The sequence below is a fragment of the Physeter macrocephalus genome, chromosome 7, assembly GCF_002837175.3.
Source record: "Physeter macrocephalus isolate SW-GA chromosome 7, ASM283717v5, whole genome shotgun sequence".
NCBI classification, from domain to species: domain Eukaryota; kingdom Metazoa; phylum Chordata; class Mammalia; order Artiodactyla; family Physeteridae; genus Physeter; species Physeter macrocephalus.
Genome location: NC_041220.1, coordinates 101,557,455 through 101,576,376, shown reverse-complemented (window position 1 = coordinate 101,576,376; position 18,922 = coordinate 101,557,455). Strand labels below are relative to the sequence as shown.

Here is an 18,922-nt window from a genome sequence, read left to right as displayed (position 1 = left end):
ATGAAATATAATTTAATTATAGAAAATAATATTTATTTTATCAAACGGATTATAATTGAAAAATCACGGTACCCTGGAATGATATCAAGACTAACTTAGAAAAATATGTTAAATTAGCTTTGTTTTTTTTGAAGTAGCAATCCATTGCAAAAGAAGGCAATTATGCTAATACCAACATAGAAAATAACTACTTGCAAATAAACACATAGAACACACTTATTTACCAGAATTTAACTTTTTTTTGTATTCCTGAAATGGCAATATACAAAATACAAAGGACTAATTTCTCAGGATATACAATCAATGAAGTATAGCATCCATATATTTCACTAATGGAAATAATAATGTATCTTTAAGTAAGAAAAGAAACTAATGAACTTTACAAGCATAGTGGAACTGCAATAGCTTATGATTTCATTTATTTTCAAATACTTATGCTTAACTTTTAAAGTAATATAATGCCTGGGATACGGGGAGCAGGTATGGGAATGGGCAATGGTATATGAAAAAAGATTGGCCACAGGTTTATAAGTGCTGAAGCCAATGATCCATAAAGCTTCTTCATATTATTATGTTTATATATTTAAAATGTTCCATAATAAAAGTTTAAAGTCATTTCAAATATAAAATTGAACTACCACAAGCTTATTTTTTTATATAATCAAAATTAAAATCTATTCTATTTTGAAAATGAAAAGTTAAATGTGTCAAATACTTAAAATTCAAAAAGTAGCATTTTTGTTAAGACTATTTTCTCTTAAGACACAATGCTAGTCATCTTAAAGAGTCAAAATGAAATTTCTTAGTACATACTATCAGATATTAGAAATGCTCTAGTGGTTTGAAATCCTGTGGTTTGAAAATCTTCTCGCACTGACAACCTCTGACCAGGTTCTCCCTTTGAATACATTTTCAGCTTTAACTGATATTCCCCACCTTCCCTTCTTAGCTTGCCTTTCCTCACCCCTTGCACTGGTTACTGCTTTGCCTGCCAATCACCTAGTAGAGCCTTTCTCCAAGAGCCAATCTCCTACCTCACTATCATTGCCCTGCCCTGACACAGTCCCTGTGATGAAATGCTTAAACTGGTGGCTTTTGCAAAAACATATCTATCATTTTCTCAGTATATAATTCTATTCTAACTTTTTTGAAAGGGAGAAATATGAGGAAAGAGACATGGAGACTTTGGTACAATATTCCAAACTGAAACTCCCTACAATACTTCAAAATGTCTATACTCCTATTTTTAAAAGGACAGAAAGGTAAGGAAGAAATTTTATACTGAAATCAGTGGCCTAGGGAAAAATCATAAGCGATGGCTGAAAGCAATCAAAGTAAAGTATGCTACTGGTTTTCAAGAGAGAAGATTAAATGGGAGCCTCAAAGGAGCCAACTGGATCAAGGAATCTAATCAAAAGATGCATATTTTTCCAAACACAGGCATACTTCATTTAATTGTGCTTCACTTTATTGCACTTTGCAGATACTGCATTTTTTACAAACTAAAGGTGTGTGGCAACCTTGCACTGAGCAAGTCTATTGGCACCATTTTTCCAACAGCATTTGCTCACTTCTTGTCTCTGGCACATTTTGGTAATTCTCACAATATTTCAAGCTTTTTCATTATTATTATATTTGTTATGGTCATCTGTGATCAGTGATCTTTAATGTTACTACTATGACTCACTGAAGGCTCAGATGATGGTTAAAATTTTTTAGCAAAAAAGTATTTTTAAAGTATGTACATTGCTTTTTTTTGACAATGCTTTTGCACTTAATAGACTACAGTACAGTGCAAATATAACTTTTATATACACTGGGAAACCAAAATATTCACGTGGCTCACTTTATTGCAATATTCACTTTATTATGGTGGTCTGGAACCAAACTCACAATATCTCCGAGGTATGCCTGTACTACACAGTTTTTCACCAACCTCCCCCAAAAACAGAGGCCCAGGATCCTCAGTCTCCACTCTGGTGACCTGAGTCACTTTTTGCTCTCAAAGTCTAAGGGATGGAAGTAGGGATAATACGGGAAGAAAAATGTAGGAATAAAAATATGTGTCCTATATTAGGTAGAAAGTAACCCTATCCTGATATCTTGTCAGCAATTCCTTATTCATCACAAAACAAAGTTCACACTCATATTGCTATAAAATGTGCTCCCTTTCTCAGATACACACCAGAATATCTTAGTTTCAATGGAAATCTAAGGGCATAAATTATACTTAACCAACAACTGTAATACTAACTACCTCAAAACTACAATCCCATCATAAGGTGAATGACATTCCAGGTGACTGATCCTAAAAATCCATAAAAGTGATATCATCCATGAATGGGTTTTATTTTGTTGAAGGCCTAGGGCAAAGCAAAAGTGAAGACAACCGCTGTTTGTAAGTTAGTTTCATACTGTAGAAAACAAGGGAGAAAGCAATTTCCAAAGCATGGAAATCATAAGCAATGTTAACAGTTAAGACCCTTAAGCATCACAGAAGGACTATTTAGGAAAGGGAATAAATGGACAACAGAATAAATAGGCAACAGAAAAAGTGAGGTAGAACTGGAAAGAAACATGACTAAGATATGTTGGGTTGCCAAATATCTCAAGTAGAGAGCTGTGCTTCCATAGACACAGAATTTCAAAGGTAAACATTTGACTTATCACCAGTAAATGTCGATCTTGATATGAGATAATAAACCCAATGGTTATAACAGATGAGGGCTAAATTACAGTAAAGGATAATAAAGAAAACAGAAAAATAACATTTGCATAATCATTAAATAAAATCTTTAAATGCATGGTAAAAATAAATTTTGTAAGAAGGCATTTTTTAAAATATTAGTTAAGAAGAGCTATAATGGTAGCTATTGTTATTTTCCCAAATTTTTATTACTGAGTTGTTTGTTTTTCCTAGATTTTAAGCATATTACTTTTGCTGTATATCTGCACTTACCTTCACTTACCTTTAATTCCTCTTTAACTTAAATTAGAAACATAAGAGAGCAAATCATCTGAAACTGTGTCACCTACTGATCTAATCTATCTTAATTCGTAAATTAAACATACATTGAAATGCAAATCAGTACAACTTTATTTGCTATCATTGTTCAAATGTTCTTCAGAGCTCTAAAACTAGGCAATTCCATCTAACACTTCTTAAATGACAAGGAATTTTTTAATGTTAGGGCTAAGAAGCCTTTTTTTATACTTAAATCTTAACTTTTTTATCAATCAAATAACAAATTTAAATGTCATGAAGAATCATTAAGAAGGATAAAAATGGCATTTTATGTTAATGCTTAGTACAGTGTCTTGCTCACAGCAGACACTGTTTGAATATCTGATTACTAATTTATCTTCTCCAAAATCTCTGCTAATGCTTAGGAAACAGAAAATTTTGTTTTACTTATCACTTTTTAGTTAATGAATATTATTTATCAGCATTTACTCCTTTTAGTTAGTAACCTGGTAGTTAACTATGTAAACTCTCTTTTGACAAAATACATTTTTAGTTAAGTGTTACTCTCAAATATTAAAATATAATGTGTCACCTAAATATGCTCCCTATTAGTTTAAGAACATGTATAAAAATACTGACTACTTTCAGAAATAATAAAAATAATAATAAAAAGGGAGCTAAATATTTACAGTCACTAAGTGTTTATTGTACAAGTTGAATTGTAATGAAAGATACTGGATGAATCCCGTGTCATCTTGCAAAACTGGATACAATGCAACTTTATTCTAACACTTTCTAGTGTCCAAATGGCCTTTTAAGGAAGACTGTATCAGGGCATTGCTTTAAGAGCAACTGGCTGGAACTCTGCAACATAAGTTCACATGACAAGTCACCCTGGAAACTTTAAAGGATTTCCATTTCCCCCAAATCATGCTTTAAGAAGCTGTAAAAGGAGACTTGGTATTGGATTATACAAGCACGGTCAATTTCCTTTCAAACATTTTAAAGTCAGATATGTTCATTAAAATTCATTTATTGAAAATTACCACTAATTAAAATCTTAACATTCAACAAAAAGAATGTAGCAGCTCCTTTGGAACACTTTAATACTTATATATTCAAAACCAGCCAAGATGAAACAAATTCTAACATACTAACAAAGTGCAAAAGTTTTTAAGTATTTAACTTTATCCCAACACCTAAATTATTTCAAGAAGTTTTTTTAAAAAACCACACACACACAAAAATAGTAGGCAGATCATAAAAATGAAGTGAAACCCAATCCCCCCACCAATCCAGTAACATCTATATACCCCAAAATAAGTATAACAAATTAGGTTCTGAGATTTATTCCCACCAGCATAACCTATGCTGAAATCAGTGTAGACAATTCAAATGCAACCTACCAAGGTGTTTTTCTTACAAAAAATAATTGCTTACTGATTACTTTTCATGATATATCCTATAAGCCTTAGTAAGTACAACAGTGAACCTACAATGACATAACCGTGTATTAAAAAATATATATCTTCATTGCATCCCCCAAAGAAGCAAGTGCTGCACTGTAGCACTCACACTTTCTTTTGTACACTTAGCAGGTTGCAACATTTTAGTTAATTTTCCCCATTCCTTCTTATACACTAAAGGCAATAGAGAGCAAAGAAATGCTCGAAGTTAGTGCTGCTATTTCAAGAACATGGGAGGTCATCTCCTGCATCACCAATCTGATTCAAGAAACAAAAGAGTTGCTATCTCCTGTCTCTTCATAGACATTTTAAGAAAAATCTAATCTCTGAGAAACAGCAGATTTGCTAACTTCTCTGCCTACTGGTATGTCGTTAAAGAAGATACTATTCCTCTAGTCTTGCTGGCATCTGTCAATTTTTCTGCCTGAGAGACTCCGTTTATCTTCCCATGATCTTAAGATGAACTGGACTCTCAAAAATAACAATACACGATGTAAAAAGACACAGTAGAATCTGAACCATGTAAATTTTTTCCAATTATAAATATAGGAGGTTGACTTGCTTACTAATAATTGAGGAGCAGCTTTTTATGCTTCAGGACTTCAGTCTCTACCAGTGATTATCAAATGCCCAACAGGGCACTGAACGTACTTTGAAAAAGCACATTAAACAGTCCCATTGCAGGGCAGGAATAGGCTTAAAAAATAAAACAAAACAAAAAAATTACGAAATGTTTACCTGATGATTGTTAAAAGTAGGTTCAGGGATCAATCTCCATAATACTATAGGAATTTTAATCACATTTAAAGCACCTCAGCCTCTTCCCAATACCACACTCACCATCCTCCTCAATCTTCCAAGAGATTTATTTGGAACCAGATTCAGGGTCCCTGAGGAGTTCACATTACCAAAGTCCTCCTTTTTCTACTACATTATGAAGTTTTCTTGTCCTACAAGAAAACTGACTCTATCATCCCTAAGAATTAGGTGTATCTAGAACAGCAGTACTCTGTATTGTTAATGAGTGCTCTTCCACTCTAGAGGAATTTCCCAAAATTTTATAAGAATTTTAGTAATTCTATAAAAACTTATCACTTTGGATTGATTAAACTATTACATATTTCTAAAATCTGGCAGAATGGATAGTTGAGATATCTCTCCAAAAGAAAACTTATCTTTAGAAAGATAAGAAAACTTATCTTTCAGACTAAACCTGAAAGTAAAAATGTTTGGTAATTAGAAATCTAGGAAACAAAATAGAAACCCTAAGAATTTTCAGAACTGTTAAAAATTTTTAAATCAACTCCTCCAAAATTATCCCATTGTTAAAAGGCATTACCGTTAATGTTGTCACAGTAGTAAAAGTATTCATCATTTAGAGAAGGACATGCTGAAACCAAATCCTGCAGGCCTGCACCAGTTACAGTAAGACAACCAGAGAGATTAAGGTGCTCCAAATAAGGTAGCCCTCCTCCCAGAGTCAAAACCCTGTAAGAGAAGCAATTCAACCATTAGAATATATTAACAATTAAAATGTATTGTAAAATCTATGAAAACTTATGTATTCCTATGGCCCAATGGACTATTAACAGACCTCTCAATCTGGTAATGAAAAATTAAAGTATCTCTATAAAACATGACAACTAACTTCATCCTTAGGCAGGATACATTTAACAGAGACATTTCTGAAGACATTCAATAAACAAGTCTATGAAATGTTCTTTATAACAACATTACAGTAACTCAATTCTTACAGTAAGGAAATAATGAATCCTGGAATTGTAATATTCACTCTCCTACTAAACTGTCTGAGTAAAAATTATCAAGAAAATTACTAAACAGTTTGGCAGTTCCTCAAAGAGTTACAGAATCAGCATATACCCGAGAAGTGAAAACATATATGTTCACAGAAAAACTTGCAAACAAATGTTCACAGCAGTATTATTCATAATATCCAAAAAGTGGAAACAATCCAAATATCCACTAATCAATGAGTGGATACACAAAATTTACTATAAATATCATGTAGCCATAAAGTACTGATACATGCTACAGCATGCATGAACCTTGAAAACACCGTGCTAAGTGAAAAAAATCATACACAAAAGACCACATACTATGTAATTCCACTTATATGAAATGTCCAAAATAAGCAGAATAGACAGACAGACAAAGTAAATTAGTGGCTACCAGGGGCTGGGGGCAAGGAGGAATGAAGAATGACTGCTAATGAGTATATGGGTTTTTTTTGATTTAATGAAAATGTTTCTAATTTGATAGTGGTAATGGTTGCCAACCTTGTAAGTATCCTAAAACCACTGGTTTGTACCCTTTAAAAGAATGAATTTAATGTGAATTTCATTTCAGTAAAAATGAAAACATTGCTTTTCATGGCATACCCTAGAAGAATTTTTAAAAACAATTTATATAAAAAGGATAAAATGAGAAATTGAAATGACAATGGCAGAGCTGAAAAATATCAAGAGCAAAACTGAGAACATCAGTTTTCCATACAGAACAGCAAAAACTGGGAAAACTAGAGACAGTCTATCTTGACAGCACTATCCAAAAACTAATAATACAATAAATTTAGTAAAAAAACAAATAGCATGATTATGCAGATACATGGAAATTAGGAAGTAAAGGTAAGTAAAAGTATGTAAACTACTGAGATTAGAATAACCTATAGAAATATTTATATATTCAGTGAGAGGCACTGATGGACAAAGATTAGTACATACATTTTAATGTTTTGTCGTTGCATGTTTAAAAGAAAAACCTGGTCTATCAAAAAGAGCTTATCAAGACCCCAATACACGTGAGAGATTTAAATGCATACTTCTTATATTTTGACTGAAAAAGACTGACTTTTTCTTAAATCATAGATTCCCTGATCCATTCCTACAGTTTAAATGAATAACAGTGGCAGTTCAGAACTTCAGTGGCTTGACTGGGCCACAGTAATTACAGATAGACATCTTTAAAGGAAGACTATTGTTTAAAGTTTATTGATTCTTTTTTTCCTATAAAGTTGAATAGCTCAGAATAAAAAATAAAACAGCTTCTAAAAAGTGGTCTAAAAGATCTCAGAAGGTATCTCTAAGCAGAAACTGCTTCATGTTCTAAAACAAAAATTTTCAGTACACTGAGGACAGACTGCATGGAATATAAAACTTCATATCACAAATACACTTGAATAAACTGTACATGCATTCACTGGCCTCACTGAGTCTAGTGGGATATCAAACAAGACAAAAGTAAACAAGCAGTTAAAATATCATATGATGAATGCTCTCCTGGGAACATATTTAAGGGCCTTGGTGGAGGGAGGGGGATGGGGGTCACAAAAGGTTTCCCTTAAAAAGTGACATTTAAACTGGAATGGAGGTAGAAACGAACAGAAGTTAGCCAATAAACGTTTGTTAGAGAGCAAATGCAAATGTATGAAGACAGAGAAATACAGTACAGGCATACCTCAGAGATATTGCAGGCAGAGTTCCAGACCATCGCAATAAAGTGAATATCACAATAAAGCAAGCCACACAAATTTTTTGGTTTTCTGGTGCATATAAAAAAGTTGTTTACATTATACTGTAGTCTATTAAGTATGCAATAGCAGTATGTCTAAAAAACTATATGCATACCTTAATTAAAAATACTTTATTTTATTGCTAATTGCTAAAAATACTTATTGTATCATCTGAGCCTTCAGCAGCAAGTCATAATCTTTTTGCTGGTGGAGGGTCTTGCCTCCATGTTGACGGCTGCTGACTGATCGTGGTGGCTGAAGGCTGGGGTGGCCGTGGCAGTTTCTTAAAATAAGACAATGAAGGTTTTTTTTGCTGCATTGACTGACTCTTCCTTCCACAAATGATTTCTCTGTAGCATTTTACCCTATTTCTTTCAAAACTGGAGTCAATTACTTTCAAACCCTGCCACTGCTTTAACAATTAAGTTTATGTAATATTCTAAATCTTTTGTTGCCACTTCAAAAGTCTTCAGAGCATTTTCACCAGGAGTAGATTCCATCGGAAGAAACCACTTTCTTTGTTCATCCATAAGAAACAACTCCTTATCCATTAAAGTTTTATCACAGATATAATTCAGTCACATTTTCATACTCTACTTTTAATTCTAGTTCTCTTGCTATTTCTAATCTGCAGTTACTTCCTCCAGTGAAGTCTTGAACCCCTCAAAGTCATTCATGAGGGCTGTAATCAATTTCTTCTAAAATCCTGTTAATGTTGATATTTTGATATGTTTCCAAGAATCACAAATGTTCTTCATCGCATTTAGAATGGTGAATCCTTTCAAGGTTTTCAATTTACTTTGCCCAGCTGCCTCAGAGGAATCACTACCTAAGGCAGCTACATAGCCTTACAAAATGTATTTCTTAAATAGCAAGACTTGAAAGTTGAAATGCCTCCTGGATCAATGGGCTGCAGAATGGATGTTGTGTTAGGAGGCATGAAAACAACATTAATCTCAGGGATTTCCCTGGTGGCGCAGTGGTTAAGAATCGCCTGCCAATGCAGGGGACACGGGTTCGATCCCTGGTCTGGGAAGATCCCACATGTCATGGAGCAAGTAAGCCCGTGCACCACAACTACTGCGCCTGCGCTCTAGAGCCCATGAGCCAGAACTACTGAGCCCATGTGCCCCAACTACTGAAGCCCGCACGCCTAGAGCCTGTGCTCTGTGACAAGAGAAGCCACTGAAACGAAAAGCCCGCGCACTGCAACAAAGAGTAGCCCCCACTTGCCACAACAACAGAAAGCCCGTGCACAGCAACGAAGACCCAACACAGCGAAAAATAAATAAATAAATAAATTTATAAAACAAACAACAGCAAAAAACACTAATCTCATGGTACATCTCCATCAGAGCTCTTGGGTGACCAGGTACATTATCTCTGAGCAGTATTTTGAAAGAAACCTTTTTTTTCCTAAGCAGTAGGTCTCAACAGTGGGCTTAAAAATTCAGTAAATCATGTTGTAAACAGATGTGCTGTCATCCAGGCTTTGTGGTTTCATTTACAAAGCACAAGCAGAGTAGATTTAGCATCATTCTTAAGGGCCCTAGGATTTTCAGAATGGTAAATAAGCACTGGCTTCAACAAAGTCACCAGCTGCATTTAACCCCTAACAAAAGAGTCAGCCTGTCCTTTGAAGCCAGGCACTGACTTCTCCTCTGTACTCACCTTGCACTTTTATGTTATGGCTTCTTTCCTTAAATCTGATGAACCAACCTCTGCTCGCTTCCAACTTTTCTTCTGGAGCTTCCTCACCTCAGCCTTCACAGAACTGAAGAGAGTTAGGTTCTTGCTGTGAATTAGGCTTTGGCTTAAAAGAATACTAGTGGCTAGTTTGATCTTCTAACCAGACCACTAAAACTTTCTCCTTATCAGCAAAAAGGCTGTTTCACTTTCTTATCATTCATGTGTTTAATGGAGTAGCACTTTTAATTTCCTTCAAGAACTTCTCCTTTGCTTTTACAACTTGGCTAACTGTTTGGTGCAAAATACCTAGCTTTCAGCCTATCTTGCTTGGCTTTTGACATGCCTTCCTCACTAAGCTTAATCATTTCTAGACTTTGATTTAAAGTGAGAGATGTGTGACTCATTTTACTTGAATACTTAGAGGCCACTGTAGGGTTATTAATTGGCCTAATTTCAATACTGTTGTGTCTAAGGAAATAGGGTGGCAGGAGAAGATGGAGAGAGATGGGGAAATAGCCAGTTGAAGCAGTCAGAACACTCACAGTATTTATCGATTAAGTTTGCCATCTTACATGGTTTGTGGCACTCCAAAACAATTACAGTAGTATCATCAGAGATCACTGATCACAGATCACCATAACAAATATAATAATAATGGAATTTTGAAATACTGAAGAATTAAAGTGTGACACAAAGATGTGAAGCGAGCAAATACCGTTAGAAAAATGGCACTGACAGACCCTGCTCAATACAAGGTTGCCACAAACCTTCAATTTGTATAAAACGCAATTATCTGCAAAGCACAGTAAAGCAAAGTACAATGAAACACGGTATGCCTGTATGTTGGAGGAAATGAAAATAGCTGAGTATGGTTAAAGAAAGGATGGTTTTGTGTGTTTGTGTGTTATGTTTATGTTTACCTACTTGCTGTCTTTTTTTGGCAGAGGTGAAGATGTGAGGAAGTAAAAGGAAGAGATTTAAAGAAGGTAACAAGATATAAACTACAGAGGCAAGCAAGGGCCAAGAATCTGAACTTTAACCAAAGGGCAATAGGACTCACTGAAATGCTTAAAGGAGTAATAACAAGTAATAAGAAATGCATACTAGAAAGGTCACTCTAGTCTACTTTTTATCACCAATACCCAAGTATGTCAGGCACCGGCCTACACAGTAAAATGCAAAATTTCTCTGTCCTCAAACAAAGAAAGAAACATTTAAAGTATTAATAATGCATGCAATAAGAAAAAAAGTTGTATAAATATATACAAGTTACAGAAATAATACAGACCAGGGAGTGATTCAAAGTAGTAATCTTTAAAAGACTACAACAAAATCCAGAATTCAACAATGTATAATTCACATTATCTGGTAGCCAATCAAAAACTACTAACCACTCAAAGAATCAGAAAAAAAAAATCAATAGAAACAGACCAATAAATGATAAAGATGATGAAATTAGTAGATAATGACTTTAAAACAGATTTCATATTTTAAATATGCTCAAGGATTTAAAAGAAAATATGAACATAATGAAACAAAAAACATGTCTATATATTAGTATTTTTGTATGTTTTAATACATTTACATACATTATTGATGTGCTTATATGTGTGTGTATATGCATATATTGGGGAGGATCACAAGTGTACCAAATGAAACTTCTAGAGATGAAAAATACAATATCTGAAATAAAAAATACACTGAATGAGATTAGCAGTGATTAGACATTGCAAAAAGTAGTGGACTTGAAGAACAACCAGATTAACCAAAATGAAGCACCAAGAGAAAAAAGAACAAAAACAGTAAGGAAAAAAACGCCCTGGTGTTATGGGTTGAATTGTGTCCCCTCCCTCCCCCATCAAAAAAAGATATGTTGAAGTCTTAACCCTCAGTATCATAAATGTGACTTTAGTTGGAAATACGCTCTTTGCAGATTTAATTAAGTTAAGATCAGGTCATTACGGTGGGCCTTAATCCAATATGACTGATGTCCTCATAAGAAGAGGGATATTTAGACACACACACACACACACACACACACACACACACACACACACACGGATAATGCCATGTGAAGACACATAGATATACAGACACAAAAAGGAGATGGCCGTGTGAAGACTGAGGCAGAGATTGGGGTTATAGTGCCACAAGCCAAGCAACACCTGGGTCTATAAGAAGTTTTAAGAGTTAAGAAAGGATGCTCCCTTAAAGGTTTCAGAGGGAACATGGTTTGGCCAACACCTTGATTATAGAACTCTAATCCCCAGAACTCTAAGAGAATAAATTTCTAACATTCTAACCACCTAGCTTGTGGTACTTTGTCATGACAGTCCAGGGAACTATTACATTAAAGTGACCTATAGTACAGTATCAAGAAGTCTGACATACATGTTAGTCCCAGCAAGAAGCAGGGGTAAGAGAATAGAGAGGAGAGAAAAAGTACTTGAGGAAATAATGGTTGAATTTTGTTTTTCAATTTTATGAAAGCTAGGAATAACATATCCAAGAATCTCAATAAACCCCAAGCAAGATAACAATGAAGATAACCACACCAAGGCATACCATATGCAAACTGCATTAAAAGCAGAAATAAAATTTTAAATCAGCTAAAGAAAAAACACATAATATATGGAAGAACAAAGATAAAAATTTAATACAATTCTCATAAATGATGCAAGATGAAAGACAATGTAACATCGTAAAAGTGCTAAAACAAAACTACCAACTTAGAATTCTATACACAGTGAAAATCTTTCTAAAATGAAGGTGAAATAAAGAGATTTTCAGACAAGAGCTGAGAGTTTACTGACAAAAGACTTAACAGTACAAAAAACTACAGAGAACTCTGCAGGCAAAAGAAAAACAATACCAAATGGAAACATGAAACTGTACAAAAGAATGAAGAATGCCAAAAAAGGTGAAATAAGACTTCTTTGTTAATTTTTTCTAAAAGACAATTGTTTGGGACTTTCCTGGTAGTCCAGTGGTTAAGACTTCACCTTCTAATGCAGGGGGTGAGGGTTCAATCCCTGGTGGGGGAGTTAAGATCCCACATGCCTCGTGGCCAAAAAAAAAAAAAAAAAAAAAAGGCAATTGTTTAAAGAAAAAATATTAACAATGTATTATAGGGTTTAAAACATATATAGAAATAAAATATATAACAAAAACAGCACAAAGAATGCAGAGGGGGAACAGGCGATTACTGTTTTAGGATTCTTACATTCTGTGTGAAGTGGTATAATACTGTTTGAAGGTAGAAAGCAATTAGTTAAAAATGCATACACAAAAGCATAAAACAGTAATTATAAATCTACGTTAAAGGGCACACAATGTATAAAGATGTAACCTGTACCAATAACAATATAAAGGAGATGAGACAGAGATGTCAAGAGTAGAGTATTTGTACATGATTGAAACTAAGCTGGTTGTCAAACTAGGTTGTTTTAAGTTCAAGATGTTAATTGTATCCCTAAGGTAACAACTAAAAAAATAACTTTAAAAAACAAAGAAAATGGAGAAAAAGGGAATCAAATGGTATATTACAACAAAACAAAACATAAAAAGAGGAAGTCACTGAGAAAATGAGGAACAAAAGCATGTAAAACATAAAGAAAAGAAATAGATAAATGGCATAAGTAAAGTCTCCTTTATCAGTAATTACTTTAAAAATGAATCCATCAAATTCTCCTCCTGAAAGGCAGAGATTAACAGACTATATTAAAAAATTTTTAACTTGAGAATTTTAAAAACATGATCCATCTATATACTCTTTATTAGGGACCTCACTTTAGATGCAAAAACACTAAGAGTTTAGTTAAAAGTAAAAGCATGAGAAAAGATACTCCAAGCAAAAAGTAACCAAAAGGGGGGAGTTCTCTGGCAGTCAAGTGGTTAAGACTCCACGCTTCCACTGCAGGGGGCACGGGTTCAATCCCTGGTCAGGGAAACAAGATTCTGCATGCCACACAGTGAGGCCAAAAAAACAAGGTAACGAAAACAGAGTGAGAGTGGCTATAATGCTGCGAAACAAAAAAGACTTAAAAGTTTACAAAAGGCAAAGAGTATTAGGATATTATATATTGGTAAAAGGTGCACTCCACCAAGATTAAAACAAACTGAGAACATATGCACACTTAACAACAGAGCCCCAAAATATATGATACAAAATTGATAAAACTAAAGGGAAAAATGAAAAGTCCTACAAAAATAGTCAGAAATACAATACCCCAATTTCAATAATGGATAGAACAAGTGGACAGAAGATCAAGATGGAAATAGAGAACTTGAACTACACTATTAACAGATTAGTCCTACCAAACATATAGAGAACATTCCAGTTAAAAACAGGAGAATACACATTCTTCTCAAGTGCACATGGAATACTCAGAGGACGTTTGGCCACAAAAAAAGGCTTAATAAATTTCAAAAGGTTGAACTCATAGAAAGTATAACTTTGTTTCTTTGAAAAGATCATCAAAAACTGACATTTAGCTAGTATAACTAAGAAAAAAAGAGGACTCAAATTACCAATGTAAGAAAGGAACATTAGGGGACTTCTCTGGTGGCACAGTGACTAAGAATCCGCCTGCCAATGCAGGGGACAAGGGTTCAAGCCCTGGTCTGGGAAGATCCCACATGCTGCAGAGCAACTAAGCCTCTGCGCGGCAACTACTGAAGCCCATGCTCCGCAACAAGAAATGCCATTACAGTGAGAAGCCCACGCAATGCAACGAAGAGTAGCCTCTGCTCTCCACAACCAGACAAAGCCCACGTGCAGCAACAAAGACCCAACACAGTCAAAAATACACAAATTAATTTTTAAAAATCAGTTGTATTTCTATACGCTAGCAATGAACAATCTGAAAAAGAAATTAAGAAAATTCCATTTAAAATAGGATCAAAAAAATTAAAATACTTAAGAATTAACTAAGGCAAAAGACTTGTACACTGAAAACTGCAAAACACTGCTAAAGAAATTAAAGAAAAAATGACAAGGACTCAAATACTTGTATGCCAATATTCACAGCAGCATTATTCACAACAGCTAAAAGGGAGAACAATCCAAGTGCCCATCGATGATGACATCAATGACGACATCAATGACAAACGGATAAACAAAATGTGGTATATAAATACAGAATTTTATTCAGCTATAATAAGGAATGAAGTTCTGATACATTCTACAACATGAATGAACCCTGAATACATTATGCTAAGTGAAATAAGCCAGACACAGAGGACAAGTACTGTATGTTTCCACTCACATGATGTATCTATGTTGTATAAATGATGCAAATACATAGAGATAGAAAGTAAAACAGCAGGGAGCCTGGGACGGTTGGAAGAGTAAGGAGTTATTGCTTGATAGTTAAACTTTCTGTTGTGAGTGCTGAAAAACTTGGAAATGTTTGAATGTTATACAACATTGGGAACTCAGACTGCCACTGAGTTGTACACTTAAAAATCGTTAAAATGGGAGGACTGGTTCAAGATGGCAGAGTAGAAGGACGTGCTCTCACTCCCCCTTGCGAGAGCACCGGAATCACAACTAACTGCTGAAAATCATTGACAGGAAGACACTGGAACTCACCAAAAAAGATACCCCACATCCAAAGACAAAGGAGAAGCCACAATGAGATGGTAGGAGGGGTGCAATCACAATACAATCAAATCCCATAACTGCGGGGTGGGTGACTCACAAACTGGAGAACACTTATACCACAGAAGAAGTCCACCCACTAGAGTAAAGGTTCTGAGCCCCACATCAGGCTTCCCAACCTCGGGGTCCAGCAACAGGAGGAGGAATTCCCAGAGAACCAGACTTTGAAGGCTAGCGGGATTTGATTGCAGGACTTCAACAGCACCGGGGGAAAGAGACCCCACTCTTGAAGGCCACACACAAAATAGTGTGTGTATCGGGACCCAGGGGAAGGAGTAGTGACCACATAGGAGACTGAACTAGACATACATGCTGTGTTGGAGGGTCTCCTGCAGAGGCGGGGGGTGGCTGTGTCTCACCGTGAGGACAAGGACACTGGCAGCAGAAGTTCTGGGAAGTACTCCTTGGCCTGAGCCTCCCCAGAGTCCAGCTTCGGACCCACTGAAGAGCCTGGGTAGGGTCCAGTGCTGGGTCGCCTCAGGCCAAACAACCAACAGGGAGGGAACCCAGCCCCACCCATCAGCAGACAACCGGATTAAAGTTTTACTGAGCTCTGCCCACCACAGCAACAGCCAGCTCTACCCACCACCAGTCCCTCCCATCAGGAAACTTGCAAAACCCTCTTAGATAGCCTCATCCACCAGAGGGCAGACAGCAGAAACAAGAAGAACTACAATGCTGCAACCTATAGAACAAAAACCACATTCACAGAAAGACAGACAAGATCAAAAGGCAGAAGGCTACGTACCAGATGAAGGAACAAGATAAAACTCCAGAAAAACAACTAAATGAAGTGTAGACAGGTAACCTTCCTGAAAAGAATTCAGAATAATGATAGTGAAGATGATCCAGGACCTCGGAAAAAGAATGGAGGTAAAGATCGAGAGGATGCAAGAAATGTTTAACAAAGACATTAGAAGAATTAAAGAACAAACAAACAAATATGAACAATACAACAACTGAAATGAAAAATAAACCAGAAAGAACCAATACCAGAATAACTGAGGCAGAGAACAGATAGTGACCTGGAAGACAGAATGGTGAAATTCACTGCCACGGAACAGAAGAAAGAAAAAAGAATGAAAAGAAATGAAGAGAGCCTAAGAGACCACTGGGACAACATTAATAAATGCAACAACATTCACATTATAGGGGTCCCAAAGGAGAAGAGAGAAAGAAAGGACCCGAGAAAATATTTGAAGAGATTATAATTGAAAACTTACCTAACATGGGAAAGGAAGTGGCCACCCAACTCTAGGAAGTGCAGAGACTCCCAGGCAGGATAAACCCAAGGAGAAACATGATGAGACACATAGTAAACAAATTGGAAAAAATTAAAGACAAACAAAAATTACTGAAAGCATCAAGGGAAAAACTACAAATAACATACAAGGGAACTCCCATAAGGTTAACAGCTGATTTCTCAGCAGGAACTCTACAAGCTAGAAGGGAGTGGCATGACATATTTAAAGTGATGAAAGAGAAGAACCTACAACCAAGACTACTCGACTGGGCAAGGATCTCATTCAGATTCGATGGAGAAATCAGAACCTTCACAGAAAAGCAAAAGCTAAAAGAATTCAGCACCACCAAACCAGCTCTACAACAAATGCTAAAGAACTTCTCTAAGTGGGAAACACAAGAGAAGAAAAGAACCTATGAAAACAAACCCAAAACAAGTAAGAAAATGGTAGTAGGAACATACATATTGAGAATTACCTTAAACGTGAATGGATTAAATGCTGCAACCAAAAGTCACAGGCTTGCTGAATGGATACAAAAACAAGACCCATATATATGCTGTCTACAAGAGACCCACTTCAGACCTAGGGACACATACAGACTGAAAGCGAGGGGATGGAAAAAGATATTCCATGCAAATGGAAATCAGAAGAAAGCTGGAGTAGCAATTCTCATAAAAGACAAAATAGACTTTAAAATAAAGAATGTTACAAGAGACAAGAAAGGACACTACATAATGGTCAAGGGATCAATCCACCTCACTTACACCAATGGACAGATCATCCAGACAGAAAATTAATAAGGAAACACAAACTTTAAATGACACAATAGACCAGATAGATTTAATTGATATTTATAGGACATTCCATCCAAAAACAGCAGATTACACCTTCTTCTCAAATGCACATGGAACATTCTCCAGGATAGATCACATCATGGGTCACAAATCAAGCCTCAGTAAAGTTAAGAAAACTGAAATCAAATCAAGCATCTATTCTGACCACAACATTATGAGATTAGAAATCATTACAGGGAAAAAAACGTAAAAAGCACAAACACATGGAGGCTAAACAATACATTATTTAAATAACCAAAAGATCACTGAAGAAATCAAAGAGGAAATCAAAAAATGCCTAGAGACAAATTACAATGAAAACATGATGATCTAAAACCTATGGGATGCAGCAAAAGCAGTTCTAAGAGGGAAGTTTATAGCAATACAATCCTACCTCAAGAAACAAGAAAAACCTCAAATAAACAATCTAAGCTTACACCTAAAGGAACTAGGTGCAAGAAAGAAGAACAAACAAAACCCAAAGTTAGTAGAAGGAAAGAAATCATAGAGATCAGAGCAGAAATAAATGAAATAGAAACAAAGAAAACAATAGCAAAGATCAATAAAACTAATAGCTGGTTCTTTCAGAAAATAAACAAAATTGATAAACCATTAGCCAGACTCATCAAGAAAAAGAGGGAGAGGACTCAAATCAATAAAATTAGAAATGAAAAAGGAAAAGTTACAACAGACACTGCAGAAATACAAAGCATCCTGAGAGACTACTACGAGCAAATTGATGCCAATAAAATGGACAACCTGGAAGAAATGGACAAATTCTTAGGAAGGTATAACCTTCTAAGACTGAACCAGGAAGAAATAGAAAATATGAAGAGACCAATCACAAGTAATGAAGTTGAAACTGTGAATAAAAATCTTCCAACAAACAAAAGTCCAGGACCAGATGGCTTCACAGGTGAATTCTACAAACATTTAGAGAAGAGCTAACACCCATTCTTCTCAAACTCTTCCAAAAAATTGCAGAGGAAGGAACACTCCCAAACTCATTCTACGAGGCCACCATCACCCTGATATCAAAACCAGACAAAGATATGACAAAGAAAGAAAATTACAGAAATGTATCACTGATGAATATAGATGCAAAAATCCTCAACAAAATACTAGCAAACAGACTCCAACAACACATTAAAAGGATCATACACCATGATCAAGTGGGATTTATCCCAGGGATGCAAGGATTCTTCAATATATGCAAGTCAATCCATGTGATACACCATATTAACAAACTGAAGAAGAAAAAGCATATGATCATCTCAATAGACGCAGAAAAACCTTTTGACAAAATTCAACACCCATTTATCATAAAAACTCTCCAGAAAATGGGCATAGAGGGAACTTACCTCAACATAATAAAGGCCATATATGACAAACCCATAGCAAACATTGTTCTCTGATGAAAAACTGAAAGCACTTCCTCTGAGATCAGGAAAAAGATAAGGATGTCCACTCTCACCAGTATTATTCAACATAGTTTTGGAAGTCCTAGCCAGGGCAATCAGAGAAGAAAAAGAAA

The 18,922-nt window shown here is 35.4% G+C and overlaps 1 protein-coding gene across 3 annotated transcripts in view; it reads right to left on the bottom strand.

Annotated features, from left to right (window-relative positions):
• FBXL5 (F-box and leucine rich repeat protein 5) overlaps nt 1–18,922 on the bottom strand; it is a 54,639-nt gene that overhangs the window by 1,737 nt on the left and 33,980 nt on the right. For 2 of the 3 annotated variants that reach the window (XM_024119363.3, XM_024119361.2), the window contains exon 10: nt 5,771–5,919. In XM_024119363.3, coding sequence (XP_023975131.1) covers nt 5,771–5,919 — 149 coding nt within the window. Of the gene's footprint in view, nt 1–5,770; nt 5,920–9,631; nt 9,735–18,922 lie in introns of those variants that run through there. The other variant, XM_028492126.2, reaches the window with a different exon arrangement.